Here is a 27,282-nt window from a genome sequence, read left to right as displayed (position 1 = left end):
ATAGCGAGCGAGAGAATATGAAAATCTGGCGCATGGTTTATGAAGGCTAGGTAAAACATTTCTGAAAGTATTTGTATGGAGTGTAGCCATGTATGGAAGTGAAACATGGACGATAAATAGTTTGGACAAGAAGAGAATAGAAGCTTTCGAAATGTGGTGCTACAGAAGAATGCTGAAGATTAGATGGGTAGATCACATAACTAATGAGGAAGTATTGAATAGGATTGGGGAGAAGAGAAGCTTGTGGCACAACTTGACCAGAAGAAGGGATCGGTTGGTGGGACATGTTCTGAGGCATCAAGGGATCACCGATTTAGTATTGGAGGGCAGCGTGGAGGGTAAAAATCGTAGAGGGAGACCAAGGGATGAATACACTAGGCAGATTCAGAAGGATGTAGGTTGCAGTAGGTACTGGGAGATGAAAAAGCTTGCACAGGATAGAGTAGCATGGGGAGCTGCATCAAACCAGTCTCAGGACTGAAGACCACAACAACAACAACAACAGGTAAAACATTGCCGGTTGCATAAAACGACAGCTTTAGGGGTAGTTGAATCACCCTATATTTAGGGAATCTGGTGATGGAATGAACTATTTGAGTTTGAAAACTTTCAGCTGTAAACATTCCAGGTTATCATCAAGAGAAATTTAGTTATCATAAATTTGTTCTTCATCTTCCTGAGTCGTTGCGTAATCAAATAAACTCATTTGAAGTACTACTACCATCGCGTCAGTTAGTACTTCACTTCTCAGCTATGGCAAGAACCAGTAACTGCTTTTCCTGTGCATTGGGTTCCATCTTTCTCACATACATTAATATGTCGATACTTTTTACTCGATAAAAACCCATCTGTGTAAAACGTCGAACACCAGCTCATACTTTATTGCTGCCATGTACGTTTGATTACGTGCGAAATGTGCAGTCCATATGCGTGGCCCCTGTTTATTGCGCTCGCACAGAAGCTACACTAAACGTCACAGATGTTAACTTTTATGACTGAACGATTTCTGTCTCTGATGTTGTCCACCACCTCCGTGCTTTTTTTTTTTTTTTTGCTTTTTTTTTTTTTTTTGGTGGCGTGTTGGCGGCTGGGGCTAGCTTCAAGACGAGATACATTAGAATGCTGCCAAAACGTATTGTATTATGTGATTAATAGTACATAGTAACTAAAATAGCTTCCCACATTTATTTTTGTCATTTTTATTCTATTATCGAAAATAATGAAGAAACCGAAATTGTGTCGTTGCAGTATTCTTCAAAAGATCATTTGAGCACGTTTCAGTATAACATATTCAATATCAGTATTGGGAATGAAATTTAAATGTAAACGTAAAGTAATCATAAACAGAAATCTCGAATCACATTAAATGGCTACATTCTTACATGAATGAAACACAAAACTTCACAGTTTAAATCGTAATTAGTAATTCTCAACATTACAGAATAACACCCACCCGGATATTCACGCGCGTTAGCTCGGTGATTCCGCGATTCTGGGAGGCGCGCCGGTCCCTTATGGAATCCGGCCGGAGGATTAACGGCGAGGGCCCGTGTGCCGTCTGGCCTTCATGTGGTTTTTAGGAGGTTTCCCACATCCGATTAAGTGAATACCGGGCTGGTATCTCACGTCCCGCTTCGTTAAACGATTCATAGATAAAAACAAAATGTGCACAACTTTCATATGGGATAACACTAGACCCAGACAGTTGTGGTACACAGATTCCATCATCTGCAACTAATATTGCCAAATAGAATAACTAACATGCCGACTCCCGCAAGATACGGGATAAAGGACAAGAAAAAAAGGAAGACAACACTACAACGTATGGACGCTTTGACGGATGATGTGTAGAACTCTGAGTACAGAACTGCGGGTTAAAATTAGTCTGCACGTGATTAAGAATTATTTACTATTTGTTCACGAAATCCTGTGTGGAACGGAGGAAACAGCTTATTCCCATGAATCGCAATGCATTAATAACCTCGAGGAGAGTGGAAGTGCTAGGGGAAGATGGTGACTTTCCTCACGCACGACACGTGTGCTTATTGGTTCGACACTGCAGTCACTCCGTAAAGGCTACTCTGCATACACGTGCTGTATTTTTAGACGACCAATGCTGGCAATTGTCGCCACAAAATCCTCGTGGCCCCAAGTCGAATAACTTCACCTGATGCAGGACTAGGGAACAGCCAGTCAGGAAATTGTAAATAAATTATACCTATTTCAGATAATAAGCCATATCATGGACTGTGAGCGTCTCTGATTCGACGAATTATCATATCATCAAATACTACATTAGAAAACGCCGAAAGAACCAGAGTAATTGCTTTGTTCATGTAAGCTACAAATTTTGCTATCTATCTTGAGGTTTTGTTCCAGTAAATGGTACCATGAAACGTAGCGCGGCGGGAATTTTTCGTGTTCTTTCTACTTTTAATGTGTGTATCCTGTGGGAAACTGACGAGCATGTGCAACACTGTTCCCTAAATTCTTTTCTTTGTCGCCTTACACACGTATCTCTATTGTCAAAACAGACAAAATATAACATCCGTAAGTGCAGGTAATTTCCCTAAAACTCGATACTTAGTGCATTTCTGATTGAAATATATTGGTGCGTCTTGACTGAGAATTTCTGCATATGACGCCGAGTGGCAACATTAATGACAAAAGGCGATGCATCGCTTCCGATACCAAATACCAGTATGTGAAGATGCATTTCGTTTTTGACTCAGACGTAGATGGACTTTAACATTTTAATACCATTTTACACTTAACCAGTAACCAGCCCCCCTCCTCCAAATTCTTTAAATAATCGAACTCCAATGTATAAAACCTCCTCAAACTACCGATTATTCTAGGAATGAAATGATGTGTTAAATATTTGACGGTAAGCATGTAAGCGAGAAGTTTAGAAAACTTTTGAAATTCTGTTTAGAGTTTGTTGCAAGTTGCTAAGTTATCTGATTATCAAACAATGAATAATAAGAAACCGGTCGGTGTGGCCGAGCGGTTCTAGGCGCTTCAGTCTGGAACCACGCGACCGCTACTGTCGCAGGTTCGAATCCTGCCTCGGGCATGGATGTGTGTGGTGTCCTTCGGTTGGTTAGGTTTAAGTAGTTCTAAGTTCTGGGGGACTGATGACCTCAGATGTTAAGTCCCATAGTGGTCAGAGCCATTTGAACCATTTGAATGAGCAGAGCGCGGGAAACGTACGTCCTGTTTTAAGCAAAAGCTTGTTTCTCAGGCATCTCAATGTTTATGACGTCGTATTTCCTGAAGTATGCGGTGTTTAATAATATAATTTTTCTGTTGTGGTCAGTGCTATATGTGGACGCTGTCTGAAAATTGTGTTGCGAATACAGCTAAGAGTAAAGAAGAAATAAATTAGAATATCATACCTGATGCCGCAAATTTACTGCATGAACAACAGAACTGTAGAAAGCGATAAACATTTTTCGTTTCATCATTGTGTGGATTGAGTCAGCGAGTAAAAGTTTCATGAAGGTTCGAAATTATGTGTTAAGATCAATGCAACCACTGGTGGCCTCGTTCTCAAATACTGGATGAATATAGTTTGGATATTTGCCAGCGATGACTTACACTGCCTTTGTATATTTACTGATGAGACGAAACATTATGACTACCTGCTTAATAGCTTCTTTGTCCGTCTTTAGAACGAAATACATACTAATTCTGCGTATCAGGGATCCGACAGTTTGTTGGTAGGTTTGTGGAGGAATGTGGCCTTAGATGTCTACGCACATGTCATGTAATACGAAGAAATAACAGGCCACTGATTTGGGTACTCGGTGATGGCACCAGATAGCGGACCAAATGGGTGCCATAGGATTTAGATCAGGCTAATTTGGTCGCCAAGACATCAACTTAAATTCACTATAATGCTTCTCGAACCATTGTAGCATGGTTCTGGCTCAGAGACACGGACAATTATACTGCTGTAAGATGACCACGCCGTCGGGGAAGACTTCAAACATGAAGGGATGCAGATGGTTCGCAACTGTCAGCGAGTTTTGCTTACTACAATTCCCATACAAGGGCAGGAGAATGCCTCCCATAGCATAATACTGCTCCCACCAGCCTGCGTCCGTGGCGGGCTGCACGTTTCTAGCTGCCGTTCACCTCTATGACTGCGTTTGTGGAGACGACTATCGACCAGGTACAGCAAAAGCGCGAGTCACCCGAAGAGCCGACACGTTTTCATTAATCGGCGGTCAAATCTCGATGGTCCCATGCCGGCTGCAATCGTAATTGACGATGTCGTTGTGTCAACATGTGGACACTCTGTGATGCTCTGCTGCGGAGGTGCATGTTCAACAACGTACGATGAAAGGTGTGCTCCTCCTTCGGCGGAGATGCCACAGATCATCATTTATCCTACTTTACAGAGCAGAAAGCCTCCGATCCCCACGTTCTGTGAAGAGTCGTTGATGTCCAACCATTTAGCGCCTAGGGGTAGTTTCACTGTCCTTCCACCTCTTTCCGTTGATGCTCACGACAGTAGCGCGTGGACATTTGATCAACTTCTCCGATTTCGAGATACACGTTTGCAGGTCCTGCATAACAGTAATCCCGCCTTTGTCAAAGTAGCTTATGTCAATGGATTTCCGCATTTGCGGCCCATGTCTTCGCTAGGGCGATCCCACGTCCCTGCCTGCTCTGCTTACATGCTTTTGTTACAGCGTCATATGCCTGCACGTCACCAGGCATCGCGCTGGGCGGTAGTCATAATGTTATGCCTTATCAGTATACACCTGTTAATGAGTAGATTATGACAGTATCTTAAAGTTTTACATGTAAAATCAATATTCTTGCAACCTGCAGCTGAAATGGCACAGCAAACCACTAGGCTTGTGAAGTTTTTCCTCAGAAATCTGGAATATTCGTTGTAGTAGGTCCACATTGGAGCTGAATCGAACAGTATGTATTTTTGTGTTCTAGAATCACTACGTGGCCGTCATATTGTAGTTGGCAACATAGAGAGCGTGAGGGTCTGGATTTCGACACCCAATTAAGATAGAGGTCATTTGTATCCTGTAACGAGTTACGTTCACTCATTTTTGGTTTCTTTGACACCACATTTTTGGGTAAATGTGGAACAACTGTTGCTAGGAATCTGGAGATATTTCTTTTTTAATTTTGAAATAGTCCGAATAATGGCATCACTGTCCCATCGGTTGTCAGTACCACGCTTATACATGTTAAACTAAACGACCAATCTCTAGCTACCTCAAAATTTTATCTTCACTCCAGAAAGTTTATTTTCATGCCAAATGCATCCAATACCCAAGTGCTAGCATCAAACACTTGTGGTGATCATTTGCTCGGAGGTGAGTGAGAGTCTAGGAATTTAGCCGGCCGGGGTGGCCAAGCGGTTCTAGGGGCTACAGTCTGGAACCGAGCGACCGCTACGGTCGCACGTTCGAATCCTGCCTCGGGCATGGATGTGTGTGATATCCTTAGGTTAGTTAGGTTTAAGTAGTTCTACGTTATAGGGGACTGATGACCTAGGAAGTTAAGTCCCATAGTGCTCAGAGCCATTTGAACCATATGATAAAATACTCTCAAGCTCCCAGCTACGTCACATGGTTTAGAATCCACGAGCTTTAGGCCGAGTACTCCTTGGTCATTGTCAAGTGGTGCCTGTCTTTTGGTTCCTGCTGTCGTCCTTATATAGCCGCGTTGCCTTCTGTGATGTTACTGGTGCTCACTCCGTGGTCCAAATGGTTCAAATGGCTCTGAGCACTATGGGACTTAACACCTGAGGCCATCAGTCCCCTAGAACTTAGAACTACTTAAACCTAACTAACCTAAGGACGTCACACACATCCATGCCCAAGGCAGGATTCGAACCTGCGACCGTAGCGGTCGCGCAGTTCCAGACTGAAGCGCCTAGAACCGGTCGGCCACAACGGCCGGCCTCCGTGGTCCACATGCTCGCTCTATCGCCGTAGAGGGTAATGTCTTCGTTGCGCGCCCGCCACGCGCGCTTCAACCTTCCGATGCCCGCACCTCAAGCTGTGATTATCTGCAAACCCCTGTCTTTATTCAGGGTGTATTCTTATGTTCGTAAGTGACAGTGATTTAAAATTCTGTTCTGCAATCAGGATACTAACTAGATATAACTATTTTTATACCACCATAAAACGCCAAGCAGAGAGTTGGCTGCAGCAAGCAAAAATACAAATGTGAACTACTGTATCTGTGGCATCGTCCAGAGATCGCGGTGCCACACCAAACTGGGCAACGTACACCAGTACCACAGACATTTCCAATGTCTCGCTGCAGTCCACAACGACGCTGTGAGCAATGGCCTTCTGCGAACTACACGACTCCAAATGTCCATCGCACGCAGAGTCCATAGAAGTCACACTCTCTCTCTCAGCATAGCAGCGCCCTCACACAGATGTCAATATGGAGCCGAGCACGGAAGCCCTCTGCCCCAGTTCGTGACCTCAGTTGAAGCAGTCATCATCATAGTATCATCATCATCATCATCATCATCATCAACGAGTAGCGCTAAAGTGTTAAAAGTCTCAGATGGCAACGTACTTTCGTAAATGTTGAACACTGTACTTCAAGAGACTAGTTGTAACTTTAGGCAAAATGTGTTGCTTTAATAGCCAATGGCAGTTGAAAAAATTCTACATATTCTTGTGCGAAAGGGCTGAATCAAGTTAGGTAAGTCTTTTCATCATTCACTTAATAAAGTGAACCAACATGTTGTAGTTCCCAACAGCTATCTCCTAGAACGGTCAGAGAACCCGCACACGATTGTAGATTCGTCTGATCATAACAGTGGATGATGATGTTGATGATAATGATAAAGTTTCGAATGCGTCGAATAGTTTTGCTAAGAAAGTGAATGACACAGATATCTGTTGTTATTTGTCTTAAATGCACAGTAGTCTCTTCAATGACAGAAAATTGTCTGAAAATATTGCCATCTTTTAGAAACTGTTCCTTGAGTTTATTTGCTGTGTTCTGATTCTTGTGACTGAGTCTGTAGGTGAACGCTCATATTTCTGAAATGTATCAATCTTTTAAGTGACTAAATTTAATCTGATTAATGTTGTAACTGAAGCTGAGACTAACTATTCCCTTGATTATTAAACTGTAACCAAGACCCGGACTCATCGAGTTGTACATAAAATAAAAGCTTTGTTCGCTGATTGTGTGCTTAAAACTGTCAGAACAAGTAAAGGTGAATGAAGGAGATACAACTTTCCCAAATGCAAACGTCTTTAGTGTCTTGTGAATGCAGTGACCTATGTCATACGGTTCCTTATGTCCATAGGTTTTGGGTTTGAGTCCTGTTCGTGAAACGAACACAGTACCATAATGACTAGCAGACAAGAAGAAAAAAGAAAGAAAACCACTGGAACGGTATTATAGCCTACTGAAGAGTAAAAAAGGGAAGTAATTTCCCGCATTCTAATGAAGAAAACAATCCCATCATTCGCCAGGGACAATGTGGCAAAACTAAACAAAGCTGAAATCATATGGCCAGAGGATTTTTTGTGTCACGCCCTTTTATAATTCGAGTGGGTCGTATTAACAACACAAAACTCTCAGAATACAAGATGTTTGAGAGGTTCCATCCCATTGGTCGTACAAACGTATAGTACCACACCATCCACAATTTCTATCAACATCTACATAGATACTCCGCAAGCCACTGTAGGGTGCGTGATGGAGGGCTATTACGAGTAGTGTTATGTCATTGTTGATTATGGTTTACTAAACAGTGCGACTACTGGTGCCAATTCTGCATATTCTTAGAGGAATTTGTTTACGATGTTTTAAAATACATAAAATTCAGAGTGCAATAGCGCAAAATACTTTATGAACTCTCTCAGCCGTATTCCATTTCTTTGACTCATCAGCCTTCCGGCTGGCTTGCGTCCCGCCACCCAAATGGGGGACTAATACGGAATTTTTAGCCAATAGAGAGACCATCATGAATCATGACACTTTTCAATTACAGGCCACGTGTCCTGTGGATACATCTTATGTGTCTTTATTGCAGTGGTTTTCAATTTCTACTGCACCACGGTGCCGTTAATCTTTGCGGTTCATTCGAGTCTTAGGGGTAAGAAAGTGTCCGGAATCTATGTCCGCTCATCCGCCTTCTTTGACAAAGTCGTTGGGAGAATGAGGGTGACTTCTTAGGCCGGATGTCTTAGATCACCATTGCTGATGGTTTTTATTCGACGCTTAACCAGTGGCATTTTGACTAAAGGTCAAAGACGCTACATCTAGACCATGGGTAATCTGTCTCACAGGTCATTATAGAACGATTCACCCGCAGCTTTCGTTCACATAACTTGTACCTGACCATTTATGACTTTCCTAATCTCTTAACGAAGGCATTAAAATACCACATTCCTTGATCGTAAACTACATACTAACTACCCAACAGAAAGTATTCAATAGGCTATGTAACTACCGACTGGTGGAACATGATGATTACATCCTCGCGCAATCTCCACAGCTACAAAGCCTTGATTTGACACATTCCCTACCGTGCCAATGTCGTACATATCTGCTCCACGTAGCCACTCTAAATACTTGAAGACAATGCACTCTGTCTTGCCTGTCACATCCACGCACGTCCTCTACCCGAATGCCTCACCCCTCCATAAACTCCTCAAATTTCTCTTCGACAGTCAACGTGTCTGTGTATCCTGTTGTTCTCGTGGTCTTCAGTCCGAAAAGACTGATTTCATGTAATTCTCCACATCAGTCTACCCTGTTGCAGATCTCTTCGTCTCTGCATATATTAACTTACATCCATCTGAACTTGCTGACTGTCTATATATCCTATACATTTAGAGAAATCGATTCTAGCAACCACATAGTTTCCCCTTAATTACCAGTCCTGGCATGCTGCCGAGAAACATCAATACATGCTTCTACACCTACACACCCCGCATATCCCTTCACAACGCAACTACTTAAAATTTCGCCTTAAATTTCAATCATATCCTTTCATTACTTTCCCATAACTGTGATCTGGCCAGCATGATTTCACCCCTGTCCTAAAGCCCATTCTTCTGCCACTCAGTGTACAGCAGTACACATTCCCATATATCAACTCACCAACTTAAGGGGGAAACCACATTAGGAGGTTCAAAAAAAATCCTATTTTTTTTAATTGCATAAATCGTTAACTTAACTACCCAAGAATACGCTGTCAAAATTTCAAAGCGAAATTCGCATTCGTTTAGATTTTATGAGCATAGAAATTCTTCCTGTATTATTTATCAAGGGATGAATTACTAAAGAGATGTTTAGGTGGTCACACACAAAATGCGAATGAAAGTTTTAATTCCACTATTTGGCGATTAGCTCCTAAACACTTGCACTCCGCGCTAAAAGTCGTTGAATTGGCATCGTATTTAGCAGGGGGCTTATTCAGTGAAGGAAATTCATCCCTTATAATGGCCATGAAAGAGGCAGGAATTGTAGAAGTTACACAAAGCTTCAATTATGCCGAACGACGTAGTTCATTGGAATCGAAGGAAGATCGGAAAGCTCGGAAAGCACTACTGCAAGCGCAAAATGAAGCCTATGTGGAAGAAGAAGGATTATTATATGGTGCTGGAATCGCAGATTAATCGGTATGCATTTTAAATTATTGTTAACTTCCTTGAATTTCTATGTTTCCGAGAATTTATTTTTCAAACGCGTTTATCTCGAAATGACTTTTTTCACATTTTCGTGGAGTCTAACTCAAAATGGTTCAAATGGCTCTGAGCACTATGGGACTTAACAGCTACCGTCATCAGTCCCCTAGAACCTAGAACTACTTAAACCTAACCAACCTAAGCACATCACACAACACCCAGTCATCACGAGGTAGAGAAAAATCCCTGACCCCGCCGGGAATCGAACCCGGGAACCCGGGCGTGGGAAGCGAGAACGCTACCGCACGACCACGAGCTGCGGACTCTAACTCAAAAAGTGTAGAACCGATCATTATGAAAACTGCTAGCATGATTCTTTATAAAATTACAAATTATATGAACCAAGCTGTGAGATGATATAATGATTTTAAGGGTATTTTTCTTTGCATGATTAGAGAAAAAAATCGTGAAAATCGAAGAAAATTGTTCCAACGTCTGCAAAATTGAGGCTCATATTGTTAGAAAGTAGGTTATTAATGAAAAATCAAAATCTTTTTGATTTCAGATGTAAATCGGAATGCCTACACTGCACGCAAGTCGAGAATTATTGTCACATCCTTCAGCGGATATCACAGCGTAACTTTGTTATTTTTCGCTGAAATTATTCAAAAAAATTCAAAAAACTGTTCGACATATGAATTAAATGATGTCAAAATTTGATTAAATCCTAATTAATTCTTCTCACCAAAATAAAATCCCAAAATATGTCAAACAGTTTCCTAATGTGGTTTCCCCCCTTCATTGGCAACCCCGCTCCACACATCACTTAACTCTCCTACTATCTTCATATCCTTTCCCAGTGGAGAGCATACTCCATTTCGTGAAGTGATTCACTCTCATTATGAAGACTTTCATCAACATTTCTTGTTAAAGGACAAAAAAACGTGTTTTAACAACGTAGGTGTACACTCGTCTTTTATAATAATTTTTAAAAGTACAATATTTCTGTCACTTAAGTTTCTTATAAGTACCATTGTAGTTTTGAAATGGTTTTCACTGCGTAGCGGAAAATATACCCGTCAGTTCACCTTCGCCACTCAGATCGATGGGATATCTGTAGTAAAGATAATATGTGGAAGTGTGGTTTGAGAGTTCCAAGCAAGTGAACATCGGTATTACTTGTGCAGAAGAATAATACAAGAACTAATGAATCATCTTCACGTCCTTTGTAGGAAACCACAAGCTGTAAATTCCAGTTATTGCTTGGAAAGCACTCTTATTTGGTCTCTTTTCGCATATGTAAATTTCAAACATCGTAACGCCTTTGTTTATGTTTTCAGGCGCTGCTTAAGATCTCATCGGCATACCTCAATAAGAAAATCCCCAACATCCCAGACATCAAGACAGAAGGCGGTGAAGAAAAATGGTGAGTGACGACCAGCAAAGTATCTTCTCCTCATAGTCACATCTTTGCCAAATATAATTTTTATGGAGGTATATACTCTGATTATTAAAATTACTTGTCGCTTTATCTTAGTCAATACTGACAGTCATGTCAGCTGAGGTAACTGCGTACTTTTGTTGAAAATAACTACACGACGCTGCTACAACTTTTGGTTTGTTATTCTGCAGCTACTTTCAACCTTGAGGTCATCGTCTGGCAGAACTATAATTTTTCATGGGGAATACCAAGTGTCTGTCACTTTAACATTTAAGCCTTGATTGCTTATCGTTGTGTGAGTATGTGGCCTTTGCGTATTACACGACATCGACAAGTCCGGAGATTCGGGAATTCCAGATTTGACGATGTGATATACGGAAGGGTCACATACTCGCACATCAGTAAGTAGTCACGATCTCTGCAAGCACAAAACATATGATCCCTTAATAAAATTTTCATGCCATTTTGGGTGTGGGTAGACAAGCCTGTGTACTTTGATACAGTCTACAATTTCGTCACATCGAAGGAACAGCTAAATGAATTGAGCTTGGCAACGGGGTGTGTCGCGTAAAGTATGAAACTCGATTTTTTTTCGTGAACGGTAAAAGATATCGAAACATAATTCTCTGCAAATGGCAGTACTTATAGAAGCACGTAGGTTGTTTCTTGGTTAACACACTTAACTTGTGTATCACCCGAGATATTGAAGCATGAATGCCATTTATTAATGGAACGATGTACATTTTCAACTGCGTTAGAAGCTGTTGAAAACACGAGCCCAGTGATGTAAAGCTTGGTAATGTTAGGGTTGAAAATTTACACAAAAGTACTTAAGAGCATTACTAAAACTGAAAGGCAAAACGCTTGAAATGAGCTCCTGCGATGTTAAGTCCGCCTAGTGGGGCTCTTGTACAAGGTTCCAACGTTATATGCAATGAGAAGACTGACCTAAGCTACTAAGATAACCGTATGTCCTTTTGGCCTTACTGTGTACATCATAGATACAGGGTCAACAATGATTTTTGGAAATGGAACTATATGTTAACTCTAGGTTAATAGAATGGGTTTTAGAGAGCTAGACTGCCTGACATCTAGAACAACTGCCAAGATGAGAAACATAGAAGTAGATATCCTCGGTGTAACAAAGCAGCTTAAATCACTTAATAAAGCCAAGGCCTCCGGTCCAGATTGTATACCAGTCAGGTTCCTCTCAGAATATGCTGATAAAACAACTCAGTATTTAGCAATTATATACAACCACTCGCTCAGAGAAAGATCCACATCTAAAGACTTGAAAATTGCTCACATCACACCAATACCCAAAAAGGGAAGTAGGAGTAATCCGCTGAATTACAGGCATATATCACTAACGTCGATTTGCAGTAGGGTTTTAGAACATATGCTGTATTCGAACATTATGAAGTACCTCGAAGAAAACGATTTATTGACATATAGTCAGCACGGATTCAGAAAATATCGTTTCTGTGAAACACAACTAGCTCTTTATACTCATGAAGTAATAAGTGCTATCGACAGGGGATGTCAAATTGATTCCATATTTTTAGATTTCCAGAAGGCTTTCGACACCGTTCCTCACAAGCGTCTTCTAACCGAACTGCGTCCCTACGGAGTATCGCCTCAGTTGTGCGACTGGATTCTTGATTTCCTGTCAGAAAGGTCACAGTTCGTAGTATTACACGGAAAGTCATCGAGTAAAACAAAAGTAATATCCAGCGTTCCCCAAGGAAGTGTTATAGGCCTTCTATTGTTCCTGATCTATATTAACGACATAGGAGATAATCTGAGTAGCCGTCTTAGATTGTTTGCAGATGATGCTGTCATTTGCCATCTTGTAAAGTCATCATATGATGTAAACGCCCTGCAAAATGATTTAGATAAGATATATGTATGGTGCGAAAAGTGGCAATTGACCCTGAATAAAGACAAGTGTGATGTTATTCACATGAGTACTAAAAGAAATCAGCTAATTTCGATTACGCGATAAGCCACAAAAATCTGAAGGCTGTAAATTAAGCTAAATAGTTAGGGATTACAATTACAAATAACCTAAATTGGAACGATCACATAGATAATATTGTGGGTAGAGAAAACCAAAGATTGTGATTCATTGGCAGAACACTTAAAAGGTGCAACAGGTCTGCTAAAGAGACTGCTAACACCACGCTAGTCGGCCCTATTCTGGGGTATTTCTGTGGGGTGTGGGATCATCAGGTGGGACTGACGGATGACATCGTAAAAGTACAAAGAAGGACAGTTCGTTTTGTGTTATCGCGAAACAGGGGAGACAGTTTCACAGACATGATACGTGAATTGGAGTGGAAATCATTAAAACAAAGGCGTTTTTCGTTGCGACGGGATCTTCTCATGAAATTTCAATCAGTTTTCTCCTCCGATTGTGAAAACATTCTGTTGGCACCCACCTACATAGGGAGAAATGATCATCACGATAAAATAAGAGAAATCAGGGCTCGACTAGAAAAATTTAAGTGCTCGTTTTTCCCGCGTGCCGTTCGAGAGTGGAACGGTAGAGAGACAGCTTGAAGGTGACTCATTGAACCCTCTGCCAGGCACTTTATTGTGAATAGCAGAGTAATCACGTAGATGATGTAGATGTTGACATAAAAAGTGAAGCACCCAGAAGATACGATCGAATGTCATGTACTTCGAATGTACACATCATCGGCGTGCATGTAAATGACTAGAGTTGCAATTCTCTGTGACGGATAGAATTGCCACTACAGTGCATTACTGTTGGTCTTTTTTATTATTGATACTACGCCTGGTAGGGTACATAATGGGTATGAACAGCGTCAGATGCTGACTAATTACTGTGGAGGATACGCAGTTGTCGCGTCCTCGTGTAAGGCAGCGTTATCCGCACATAACAGAGTTCGAAAACGGACTCATTGTTGGTCTCTATTTGGCAGGGTGATCGAATCGCGGAATATCCAGATTTGTGACTCATTGTAATGTGTCTATGTCCCGAAGTTAAGGTACGCAGCTACATGAGGGCAGGCACATTCGTCGTCAACGTTCCGGTTGACGAAGTCTGACCACCAAAAGAGAGGATGACTGTATTGTACACCAATCACATCGTACGCCTCGCACAATTTCGCCTCCCATTCGAGAACAATAATGGATTCCCTGCAACATTCTGTGTCATTCCCCAGAGACAAGCAACAGACGAGATAGGGTATTACCATCAGACGCGTTGGCTGGTGTTAACGCCACAATACAAATCTCTGCATTTGGTGTGATGTCGTGACGGGGAAGCGTGGACTGCTGAGGAAAGTCGTAGCTTTGTGTTCAGCTGTTCTGTACTACCGCGGATAACCATCGTCGGTGAGTGTGGCGGTCACATGGTGATAGGTCCTGGTCTTCCAGTGCTTTGCAGGCGCACAGCGAAGTTACCTCTGACGCCAAGGTGTGGGGGGCATAACCACATGGCACGGACATCATGCGTCTTCAGATGTTATCGTGACGTCGTTTTATGGTGTCATTTACGAAAAGGCCATATATGTGTCTCTGTGAACTGTCTGCGTATTTTTGAGGTACCTTCTTGGCCAACAAGGTGCCAAGATGTGTCTCCGACAGAACATGTCTGGAACCACCTGCCAGTATCCATTATACGGACCAGTTGTGACAGTTGCAGGCTAGATTACCTCAGCAGAGGGTACAACGGCTTTGTGACACCCTTCCTCACCGAATTAGAGCACGTATCCAGCCATGAGGGTGTGCAACGTCATACTGGTAAATGGGTGTTGACTCCCATTTGTAATCACTTAAATAACATCACATACTCTCTCAGCCCGTGAAGTTTCATTTCGTTTCCTCCTCTCCTTCTTGGTGCTTCACCTTTTTGGACAGGCAGTGTATTTAAAGTACGTGTACTTATTCAGGTTTAAGTGAAAAGCTCTTGAGGAAGCAAGTAAACAGTCGAAAGGCTTGATAAAACGATGGACCCTGGCGTGAAAGCCCCGTTTATTGGTGTCATGTCTTTCACATTTCTCCTTTACTTTCACGAAATGTCTCAAAGCCAACATCAGCAGGTATAACATCACTACAGTCGTTTTCCTACATCTACATTATATATATATATATATATATATATATATATATATATATATATATATATACTCCGCTAGCCACGAAGTGGTGTGTGGCGGAGGGCACTATTCGCGCCAAAGCCGTATCTCCCCCATCTGTTCCACTCGCGGATCGCGCGAGGGAAAAACGACTATCTGAACTCCACAGTACGAGCTCTAATTTTCCTTATCTTTGAATGGTGATCATTGCGCGATTTGAAAGTTATAATAATTTATGCTCTATATCATTTCGGATGCCATTGAAAAGTAAATTGTTCTGTTAAAAAAATCCTTGCTTCGTTACCTCGGTTGATATAAGAATTAAGCGAATTAACCATGCAATTGCCGAAAACCTCGGTCTGATAACTTGAACAATAACGAAAGAAAACCGGTACAGGCTTCTAGTGTAAGAATAATATGATGGTTGCAATTTTGAGAGTGGCAACTATTTATTTACAGCTCGTACAAAATAGATACGTGTTTCAAACTTTTACTGACCTTCAAAGTAGTCAGCAGCATAACCCGTTGCCAGCGATGTGGAACTCGTAGGATACTCTTAGCAGTGCCAGTTGTGTTGACAGTTCGAATGGTGCGGTATATTACCCGTCGAATTTGTAGCAGTTCTTAAGCCAATGCCGTGAAGTGTTTCCTTCAGTTTAGAAATCCATTTGAACTCACGAGGGCTTAAGTCAGGGGACTGTAGTAGGTGGTATAGCACTCAGCAGCCCCATTAGTCAAACAAATCAGTAACAGCTTTCACTGTACGTGCCTGAGCATTGTCCTGCAAAATGATGGTCAGGTCCTGCAGAAAGTGTCATCACTTCTGTCTCTATGCTATTCATTTTTGGAACTGAAGGAAACACTTCACGGCATTCGCTTCAGAACTGCTACAAATTCGTCGGTCAATAGTCCGCGCCGCTCGAACTGTCAACACAACTGGCACTGCTAAGAGTATCCTACGACTTCCACATCGCTGGCAACGGGTTATACACAATGCTGGTGACTACTTTGAAGGTCAGTAAAAATTTGAAACACGTATCTATTTTGTACTAGCTGTAAATAAATAGTTGCCACTATTAACATTCCAACCCGCGTAATTACACACGGCACCACGGCCAGGTGCAAATCTTTCAACTCACCCCATTTCTGCGACCTCCATGTCTCTGTGCCAGCGGCACCAGGTTTTTCCGTGGATGATCACCCATCCAAGTACGAACCGGGTCCGATGTTGTTTAACTTCGATGACTGGACAGGAATCAGTGTTACCAACTTGTCAAGACCGTCGGAAAGTTTCAGCGGATTCACCCTGTACAGAGCATCGTATCATTGCCGCTTGGCAGTTGGCGTCTCCTTGATAAGCGATTCACAGGTCGTCGTTTTGTTTTTGGCGACCGGCCCGTCGACCTATTTGATGAACTGTTCTCACCAGAACTAGCTTTTCCTCGTAAGTCTCTATTTGAAAATCAAGCACATATTCCTAAACGTCTACCCGTTCGCGTCCCTGGGTTGCGAAATCGATTTCACGGTGCAGCGGCGGTTCTGAATGATGGGATAACAAGCCTTATTCTGCCGAGGAAAAAGAAAATGGTGCTCGTGGGAGGTCTTCTGCTTCCCAGCACACTTCCTGCTACTCTGGACCGCAACCTGTCGGCCCTCAGATCGACATTGTTCCAACAACTGCCGTACACTTCGGACGACGAAACTTTTCCACACCGAAACTCAGCGAATTTCTCTCTCGAACTCGAGATAGTCTTCCGCGGGACGCCTCGGAGAAAGGAATCGCACGAAACTGCGTCTCGCTGTGCTACTACGGTGCTAGGCTCTCAGTCCGCTGCCTTTCAGCGTGATCCAATTCAGAGTAATATGTCATTAGTAGCAGTATTTCAAATACTATAAACTTACACAATTATCGATAGAGGGGAGTAATTAATAGCATACACTCGAGGTATTCGTTGTGATCAATACAATGAGAACTTCTGTAACGCTGGAACTCATAGTAATACAATGGTATAGAAATAATTAAATTATTAAATTTTGCGTTTTACATCACGATCAGTTGAGCATTTCGGAATGTTATAACCAGTTTCGACTAGTAAGTGACCCTCTTCAGACGTCATAATACAAAAACTGGAAATACACAATCATTGTATCATCTGTAAAATATGCCACGTAACCATTTGAGTAACGATAAAAGAAAAGAAAAGTATACCTAAAAGCACATGCTGCAATCAGTTTCCGTTGCGTTGTCAACAACGGAAGCTATAGTTGGAGGTTTTGTATGAAATCATCCTTTGGCTACTGTCACTTGTGATACGATTTTTACTTAATTCTTTTTTTTTTTTTAAAAAAAAAACGTTTTATAACGAGGTTTAGATGTACTGTAATGAGTGGAAAGAGGAATGGTGGAGTGGGGGAGGGGGATAGTTCAAATGGTGCAAATGGCTCTGAGCGCTATGGGACTTATCTTCTGAGGTCATCAGTCCCTAGAACGTAGAACTACTTAAACCTATCTAACCTAAGGACATCACACACATCCATGCCCGAGGCAGGATTCGAACCTGCGACTGTAGCGGTCGCGCGGTTCCAGACTGTAGTGCCTAGAACCGCTCGACCACCCCAGCCGGCGGAGGGGAATGGTACATAGGCATATAATCGACGGGATAGATTAAACCAAACAAAAATTACTGGAAAGGAGTAATAATTAAGCACTCTAAAGCAGTTTGGAAGTAGAGGAAAACTGATTAGTTGCATCTGTGATCCACATTCTGACGTCTAGGTTGCGCTGCATTTGTCATAACGCGTAGTTGGATTTTGGCACCGTTTCCTCGCAGCATGCCGGGCTTGAGAGAACGACACGCTGTAGTTCGTTACTACACTGGGCGGCAGACACCGTAAGTCATATAACGGAATATGAAGGAAGGTGGTACAACCAATGCCAGATGAGCGGTTCATCGTAGATACTGAAACAGGCATCGGAGGAGAACTAGTTCTATTAGTTCAGTAGATTATCAAATTCCTTCAACTCTTTTCCTTCTAAAATGTCTAAGTGTCTACCTTTTTTCTTAACATATATCGTTCTTAAATAGAACTAATACTATGAAACCCCTTCGCAAATTGGCGGCTGAAGCAGTTTCATTACTGGAATAGGAGTCGTCTTCAAAATCGTATGTCAGATGTAGTATACGTCAATAGAAGAAGAATAAGAAAATTAAAATTTTTTTTTCGTTAAATTACTGTACTCTTGTGCATAGTGCTTTTATTTTTCGAGGTTATCCCGTTTTAGTTCACTGCACTCCGTTCACTGTTTTTCCAGCGTGTTGATTCCGCCCCAAGTACGGTATTCCGGAAAATCTGCAAAATATTCATCTACATACCATAATATTATCAGTCACAAACGTACTTTGATTTGAAAATGGGTGTAATTAAAAGTGCGCCAAATCGGCTGAATGTGTTGGATGTTCTAACAATACGTTCTACCGATCCCTCAATTTGCCCACTGCCAAAACACTTTTGTGGATTGTCCTGACGAAACATGATTTTTATCTTTCCGATTCAAACCTTTTTTATGTATTTTATCATCTAGATGCCCCAAATGTCTTGCGAAGTATTCATGAGTTACTGTTTCACGCTTTGAAAGTTTATCGCCGGCCGGGGTGGCCGAGCGGTTCTAGGCGCTACAGTCTGGAACCGCGCGACCGCTGCGGTCGCAGGTTCGAATCCTGCCTCGGGCATGGGTGTGTGTGATGTCCTTAGGTTAGTTAGGTTTAAGTAATTCTAAGCTCTAGGGGACTGATGACCTCAGAAGTTAAGTCCCATAGTGCTCAGAGCCATTTGAACCATTTGAAAGTTTATCAATACGAAGTAATCTGAGTGTTTATGTATTTCAAATCGAAACTATCAGATCGTAAGAGCTTCTCCCAGAAAAAGAATAATGCAAGCTAGAAAAGTGTTCATATATAAAGGTGGAGAACATGCTCTGAATATATACACTGATTTCACAATGTCATCTTGTGGTACTTGGGGAAATGCATGATACACACTGTGCTGTCTTAGTACCTTTATTCACGAACGGTTTCGATCACGGACCATCTTCACATTGGAAAAATATCTATTGTGACAATGTCACATCGCATAATGCTATTAGAATAGATAAGTAAGCCATTGCTGAATTGAAAACGTTGTAAAACGATACTTAACATCGTAACACAGGTTTAATCAAGAATATAACAATGTTTAAAACACAAAAACATGGAACAGCAGTAAGTGAAAGTGAACAGAACCGTTGCTTAGGCAAAACACGTTTTCAAAGTTGTTTTCTGCTTGGATAAGCCTCTGTTACGGTGCGAGGTACCGTTTTCTTACAATGGCTTATTTTCCCACATTAATAGTATGTATGCCATGTGGAGTTGTCACAACACATATTTTCGCACTGTGAAATTAGTCCATGATCGAAATTGGTACTGAATAAAGATACTGCGAGACAGCAGAGTGTGTATCATGAATTTCTCCAACTATGCAGAGGATGTTGACAGGTCCCTGAATTTTTTTTACTATATTCTACTGTTATAAATGTTCACCTAGACGGAAATGTGAAATATATTTTGTCCTGAAATATCTCATCGTATCTACTTATAAAGAAAATCAAGTCGCTGAGCTGCAAAGAATTGTTTTCATTTGGTACTGTTCTTTGTTGCACCGTGGTAAGTTGTTTCGAAATGAGGAATAATACTTACCTGCCGTATATGATAGATTACTTTCGTAAGACTCAAGCGGTGTTGACTACCTAGCGCAATGGGTAAAGCTTTCTATCATTTGCTGCAATATACTTCAACGTGACTTTAGGGTGCAGGTACCGAAATGAAGGTTTCTCGTGACTTAGAGAACAGAACGATCTTGATATCAAAACAAGCTTTACACTGGAAGCTAGGTTGGCCTTAAAACATTTCTTTTAGCATGTACTTTTCGTAAAGATTCAAGCAATGTAGTATCCTTCTCGCAAAACTCGTGTAAAGGTTAATTGTTATGGAAAACGGGTTGGTCTCTTTTCCTGGAATGTTGCCGACGTCACACATTATCATTTGCCGAAAGTTAGGTATTATTTTCCCCATGACGTTTATCTGTAGCTGAAGGTTTCGGGCGTCATTCATACGGAATATCTTCAGTGACAGTATGTCCACGTTTGAATTCAATAGTCTGTTTTTTAATTGTTAAAAAATGAAGATCCGTACAAATAGAGTTTTGCTGTGGGATAATATTCTAGTTTATCCACTCACATATCGAAACTACTATTTTTTTTTTTCTTTCTTCGTTAATGCTATTACATCCTCTCACCCTATATCTGCAGCCAGAGGGCTGTCAAATGTGAGACACTTACAAACGCATAAAATTTTGGGCATGCAGCCGCATAAAGTTCACTTCTTATTCTAATATTTCAGCTGTATACCGTCCAGTCGTCTTCAGACTGAGCCTCAGCTCTCTGAAGATGGGTGGACCATATGCAGCCGAAATATAGGAGCACAAGTGAAATTTATGCGGCTGCACGCCCGAAATTTTAAGGACCAAACATTGCGCCGCTATATCATGTTGATATACCGTGTCTGACAAAAAAAAAAAAAAAAAAAAGTGAAGCACCCAAATCAGACTAGAGAATGAAATGAAACTTCACAGCTTGACAGGATATGTGATTTTATTTTAGTGATTGCAAAGTCGAGACAAAATTACAAAGAGTTCTGCAGCATGAGCCCATCATCAATATAAGGTAGCACCACCTCTGGCAGGATGTATGGTCTCATTCCTTTGGGAAGGTTGACATAAAGCTGTGCATCCTCTTCTGGCTCAAGCTGATCCACAACTGTTGTAACTGGTCCTTGATGTTCTGGACACTGGCCTCTGACTGAGTTGACGCCCGATCCTGTCTTGCTCATTTTTTATCGGGAACAAATCTGGAATTCTTGCTGGCGAGGAGAGTACCTCTACATCACGCAGAAAGTTCATAAAGACATGTGCTTGTTGAATAATAGCGCCACGATACTGCAGCATGACAGGTAACAAATAAGGCCACCGGATTTTCGTGATATATCGGTGTACCGGTACCGCTAGAGTTCCCTCAGTCACTGCCATCCCTGACTTGATGTCATACTCCATGGCTTCCCACACCATGATGCCGGGAGTAAAAGCACTGTGCCTCTACAAAACATTAGAAGAATGAGACCTCTCCCCAGATTGTCACCATACTTCCCAAAGATTGTCATTCAGATACTGTAGAACCAACGTTCCTCGCTGAATATAATACGGCGACATTCATTAGCAGCCCACGCTTCCCAGTCATATCACCATTCTAAACGTAGCTGCTTGTTTTGTGATGTTAACGGCAGCCTGCACATAGGACAGCAATTCCCTAGTAGACTAGTGCTGATCTCTGACCAGTGGTGCGGGATGACACAGAATGTTGCAATAAGTCTATTACTTGTCCGCCTGTTACAGATTTGAAGGGGTTTTCCCCGTCACATATAATTGCAACTCTAATCATTTACATACGCTCTGATGGTGTGTGCGTGGCGCGAAGTTACATTGACATTGAACCATGTCTTCTGATTGCTTCACTTTATCTTTAGAGCATTGTATGCACTCATCAGCCAGTACATTATGACCATCGACCTACTATCGATATAAATCCGTCCAGGCGATAGTAGCGTTACCTGACTAGGAATAACAGCTAGTCTGACACACAGTGGTGCATGTAGTATCAGTCCGCGTTTAAAATGAGGAAGGCATACGATCTATCTGAGTTTGAACGAGGGCAGATTGTGATGGCCTACAGGCTCAGCACGAGCATTCTGGAAGCTGCACAACTTATCGAGTGTTCGAGGACTGCTGTGGTGAGAAGTTTCTTCAATACGTGGTGAAAACAGATACCACGTCCAGCCGTCGTGGGATTGGCTGGTACCGCTCATTACAGATGTTGGACGTCATAGGCTGGGCAGACTGGTGAATCAGGACAGGAGGCGAACTCTGGCTGAACTATCATCAGTCTTTAACACTGGGTGGATTACAAGTGTGTCTGAACACAAAGTGCACCGAACACTCGTAAGTCTCCACAGCCGACGATCCATGCAAGTGCCGATGATAACACCACGATATCGGAAAGTATGACTGAAATGGGCACGTGACGATCGACACTGGACATTGGCCCAGTGGCAGAATGTTGCATGGTCTAATGAATCCCATCGCCTTCCTGGGAAACATTTCCTTGATACCTGTACTGCAGGACGAAGACAAGCTGGCGGCGGCTCCAATATGCTCTGGGAAACATCCATCTGGGCATCCATGGGTCCTGTGGAGCTCGTGTAAGGCACCATGACGGACAAGGAGTATCGTACACTGTTTGCAGACTACGTATACCCCTTCGTGATGATCATGTTCCCTGACGGCAGTGGCATTTTTCAACAAGATAATATGCTGTGTCACAAGGCCATGACTGTGATGGAGTGGTTCGAGGCACACACTGGCGAGTTCCAGTTGGTGTGCTAGTCCTTCATCTCATCGAATCTGTATCCGATCTAACACATCTGGGATGTTCTTGAACGTTGTGTCACAGCTCATCGCCCCTCTCCCCGGAATTTACGGTACTTAGGTGACTTGTGTATGCATATGTGGTGTCAACTCCCTTCAGCGGCCTACTAAGGCCTCATCGCTTCCACGCCACGACGCATTGCCGCTATTATCAGTGCCAAAAGTGGAAATACCGGGTATTAGGAGGATGGTCATAACGTTGTGGCTGATTAGTGTCTATGGTGTTGGTGCTTCTGTACACATTCACCATCCAATACGACACATTTTTTTCCGACGATGCTTGAGTTCTCCCAGACCATGGTTGTGTAAGTCTGCATTTTGGCAGTTCAGTAGTACGAGGGTTGCCCAAAAAGTAATGCACCGCATTTTTTTTCTCAGCCGAAAACAATGCTAGGAATGCAAAATATTACATATGTGCTATTTGAAGTGTCCAGAGTGAGCGTGCCAAGTTTCCGTCACATCCGACAGATAGCGTAGCTGTAGCAGAGTTTCAAAATGGCCTCTGTAAGTGATGTACGTTACAAGCATCATGCAGTCATTGAATTTCTCAGTGCAGAAAAAGAAACTGCGGGGAATATTCTCAGACACTTTTGCAAAGTCTATGGATGACCTGCTGTCGACGGAAGTACAGTTAGTCACTGGGCACGGAGGGTGAGGTCATCAGAAGGCGGTTCGGCGGAGCCGCACGATTTGCAGAGGTCGGGGGGATCATCCACGGCTGTCACACCTGACATGTCGCAGAGAGCTGATGTCATCGCGAAGACAGACACGTTACGACTCGGCATATGGCGCTGCATCTGTCAATCAGTAAAGGAATTTTACACAGTGAAGCACTGGTTCCGGCAACAGGAGAAGGTTTGGTACCGACAGGACATACACGCCCTTGTTTCGCGCTGGAGGAAGGACATAGAGTGGGACGGAGATTACGTGGAAAAATAGGGTGTGTAGATAAAACACCGTTCTTTCGTGTGTGTAATTCTTATTATGCTCAGTAAAAAATTGTTGAAGAAAACAAATGCGGTGCATTATTCTCTTGGCAACCCTAGTAGTTCTCTTTCAAAAATCATGTCGTCGTCATTCTGAAAACGCCCGCAGCGCAGTTGTATCTTCATCCGAGAAAAGAAGCAGAAGTTACTGAGTGCCATGAGAGGAGAGTACGAGTTGTGAGGCAAAATACACTCCTGGAAATTGAAATAAGAACACCGTGAATTCATTGTCCCAGGAAGGGGAAACTTTATTGACACATTCCTGGGGTCAGATACATCACATGATCACACTGACAGAACCACAGGCACATAGACACAGGCAACAGAGCATGCACAATGTCGGCACTAGTACAGTGTATATCCACCTTTCGCAGCAATGCAGGCTGCTATTCTCCCATGGAGACGATCGTAGAGATGCTGGATGTAGTCCTGTGGAACGGCTTGCCATGCCATTTCCACCTGGCGCCTCAGTTGGACCAGCGTTCGTGCTGGACGTGCAGACCGCGTGAGACGACGCTTCATCCAGTCCCAAACATGCTCAATGGGGGACAGATCCGGAGATCTTGCTGGCCAGGGTAGTTGACTTACACCTTCTAGAGCACGTTGGGTGGCACGGGATACATGCGGACGTGCATTGTCCTGTTGGAACAGCAAGTTCCCTTGCCGGTCTAGGAATGGTAGAACGATGGGTTCGATGACGGTTTGGATGTACCGTGCACTATTCAGTGTCCCCTCGACGATCACCAGTGGTGTACGGCCAGTGTAGGAGATCGCTCCCCACACCATGATGCCGGGTGTTGGCCCTGTGTGCCTCGGTCGTATGCAGTCCTAATTGTGGCGCTCACCTGCACGGCGCCAAACACGGATACGACCATCATTGGCACCAAGGCAGAAGCGACTCTCATCGCTGAAGACGACACGTCTCCATTCGTCCCTCCATTCACGCCTGTCGCGACACCACTGGAGGCGGGCTGCACGATGTTGGGGCGTGAGCGGAAGACGGCCTAACGGTGTGCGGGACCGTAGCCCAGCTTCATAGAGACGGTTGCGAATGGTCCTCGCCGATACCCCAGGAGCAACAGTGTCCCTAATTTGCTGGGAAGTGGCGGTGCGGTCCCCTATGGCACTGCGTAGGATCCTACGGTCTTGGCGTGCATCCGTGCGTCGCTGCGGTCCGGTCCCAGGTCGACGGGCACGTGCACCTTCCGCCGACCACTGGCGACAACATCGATGTACTGTGGAGACCTCACGCCCCACGTGTTGAGCAATTCGGCGGTACGTCCACCCGGCCTCCCGCATGCCCACTATACGCCCTCGCTCAAAGTCCGTCAACTGCACATACGGTTCACGTCCACGCTGTCGCGGCATACTACCAGTGTTAAAGACTGCGATGGAGCTCCGTATGCCACGGCAAACTGGCTGACACTGACGGCGGCGGTGCACAAATGCTGTGCAGCTAGCGCCATTCGACGGCCAACACCGCGGTTCCTGGTGTGTCCGCTGTGCCGTGCGTGTGATCATTGCTTGTACAGCCCTCTCGCAGTGTCCGGAGCAAGTATGGTGGGTCTGACACACCGGTGTCAATGTGTTCTTTTTTCCATTTCCAGGAGTGTATTATAGCAAAATAAAGCAGCTTGCCTGACTGTGTCCAGTACAAAATGAGCTGGGGCGTTGCTTTGGAGCAAGTACGCCCTCTCCTACTACGCTTCATCTAGATAACGTCCTGTAACCTCGTCACAAGATTTTGTTAATGTGCTCTTACGAGTCTAATATATCAGCAGCACACAGCTGCGGTCCCAAAGTCACTCAGCATCTCTTTCCAATTGATGATCGCCTTTTTCGATTTTGATTTGCTTTTTGTCACAGGGTGGTACTGAGACATCCAGCCCTCGTCCATAGCTATTAGGTGCGTAAAACTGTCATCTGTATTGCCCTGACACAATTCCTCCGTTCGCCAGGATCTCTAAATATGTGGAAGGGTCGTAGTTGCAAGCGGGCGGAGCCATTTGTTATGTTCAGAAAGTCGTGCAAGATGTTGAAAAATGATACTTGACTGTTTTTAACTATTTTAACTTTCTTCTCGATTGTGATAAGCTGGTCTTGTAACACCAGAGGCTCCTCACCTCTTGAGATTCCCGGCGCTCCACAGACATGTGGTCTTACACTTACCAGCCGTTGTGGCCGAGCGGTTCTAGGCGCTTCAGTCTGGCGCCGCGCGACCGCTACGGTCGCAGGTTCGAATCCTCCCTCGGGCATGGATGTGTGTGATGTCTTTACGTTAGTTAGGTTTAAGTAGTTCTAAGTTCTAGGGGACTGATGACCTCCGATGTTACGTCCCATAGTGCTCAGAACCATTTGAACAATTTTTTTGGTCTTACACTTCGTCTGTTGCCAAGAATTGTTTCACAATACGGAAGTGTTTGCACTATATAACCACCGTGCCGTGTTATGGCTTATTGTTGCCGTACACCTCCAGCAGGTCAGCATGAATTGTTTGCAGCATTGTTCACTTTAAAAAGCAAAAATCGAATTACAGCAGGAAACTCCATTTTATCAGCTTGTTTTGGCATCTCTAAGGCTTGCCGTACTGAAGCGCGATGATTTCTTCGTGTCCAGGACAGTGCTCGTGCAACTGCAACAAAGAATTAATTACGTAACTTTACTTATAATTTTATGACTACCTCTAGTAAAAGTGATTTTTTGTTGTTGTGCTCTTCAGTCCTGAGGCTGGTTTGATGCAGCTCTCCATGCTACTCTATCTTGTGAAAGCTTCTTCATCTGCCAGTACTTACTGCAACCTACATATGCTTAGTGTATTCATCTCTTGCTCTCCCTCTACGATTTTTACCCTCCACGCTGCCCTCCAATGCTAAATTTGTGATCCCTTCATGCCTCGGAACATGTCCTACCAACCGATCCCTTATTCTTGTCAAGTTGTGCCACAACTCCTCTTCTCCCCAATTCTGTTCAGTACCTCCTCATTAGTTATGTGATCTACCCATCTAATCTTCAGCATTCTTCTGTAGCTCCACATTTCGAAAGCTTCTATTCTCTTCTTGTCCAAACTATTTATCGTCCATGTTTCACTTCCATACATGGCTACACCCATACAAATACTTTCAGAAACTACTTTCTGACACTTAAATCTATACTCGATGTTAACAAATTTCTCTTCTTCAGAAACGCTTTCTTTGCCCTTGCCAGTCTACATTTATATCCTCTCTACTTCGACCATCATCAGTTATTTTGCTCCCCAAATAGCAAAACTCATCTACTACTTTAAATGTCTCTTTTCCTAATCTAATTCTCTCAGCATCAGCCGACTTAATTCTACTACATTCCATTATCCTCGTTTTGCTTATGTTCATGTTCATCTTACATCCTCCTTTCAAGACACTGTCCATTCGGTTCAACTGCTGTTCCAAGTCCTTTGCTGTCTCTGACAGAATTACAATGTCATCGGCGAACCTCGAAGTTTTTATTTCTTCTCCATGGATTTTAATACCGACTCCGAATTATTCTTTTGTTTC

General features: G+C 43.1%; 1 protein-coding gene across 1 annotated transcript in view; it reads left to right on the top strand.

The window, feature by feature from the left end:
* The window catches only part of LOC124795860 (protein nervous wreck), a 737,145-nt gene that overhangs the window by 352,936 nt on the left and 356,927 nt on the right, over window positions 1-27,282 (top strand). Inside the window, exon 4 of the mRNA XM_047259941.1 lies at window positions 10,988-11,073. Coding sequence (XP_047115897.1) covers window positions 10,988-11,073 — 86 coding nt within the window. The remainder of the gene's footprint in view (window positions 1-10,987; window positions 11,074-27,282) is intronic.

Source organism: Schistocerca piceifrons, chromosome 4 (genome assembly GCF_021461385.2).
Source record: "Schistocerca piceifrons isolate TAMUIC-IGC-003096 chromosome 4, iqSchPice1.1, whole genome shotgun sequence".
Taxonomy (NCBI): Eukaryota; Metazoa; Arthropoda; class Insecta; order Orthoptera; family Acrididae; genus Schistocerca; species Schistocerca piceifrons.
The sequence above is the reverse complement of the archived record's forward strand: the minus strand, read 5'-3'. Positions and strand labels throughout refer to the sequence as shown.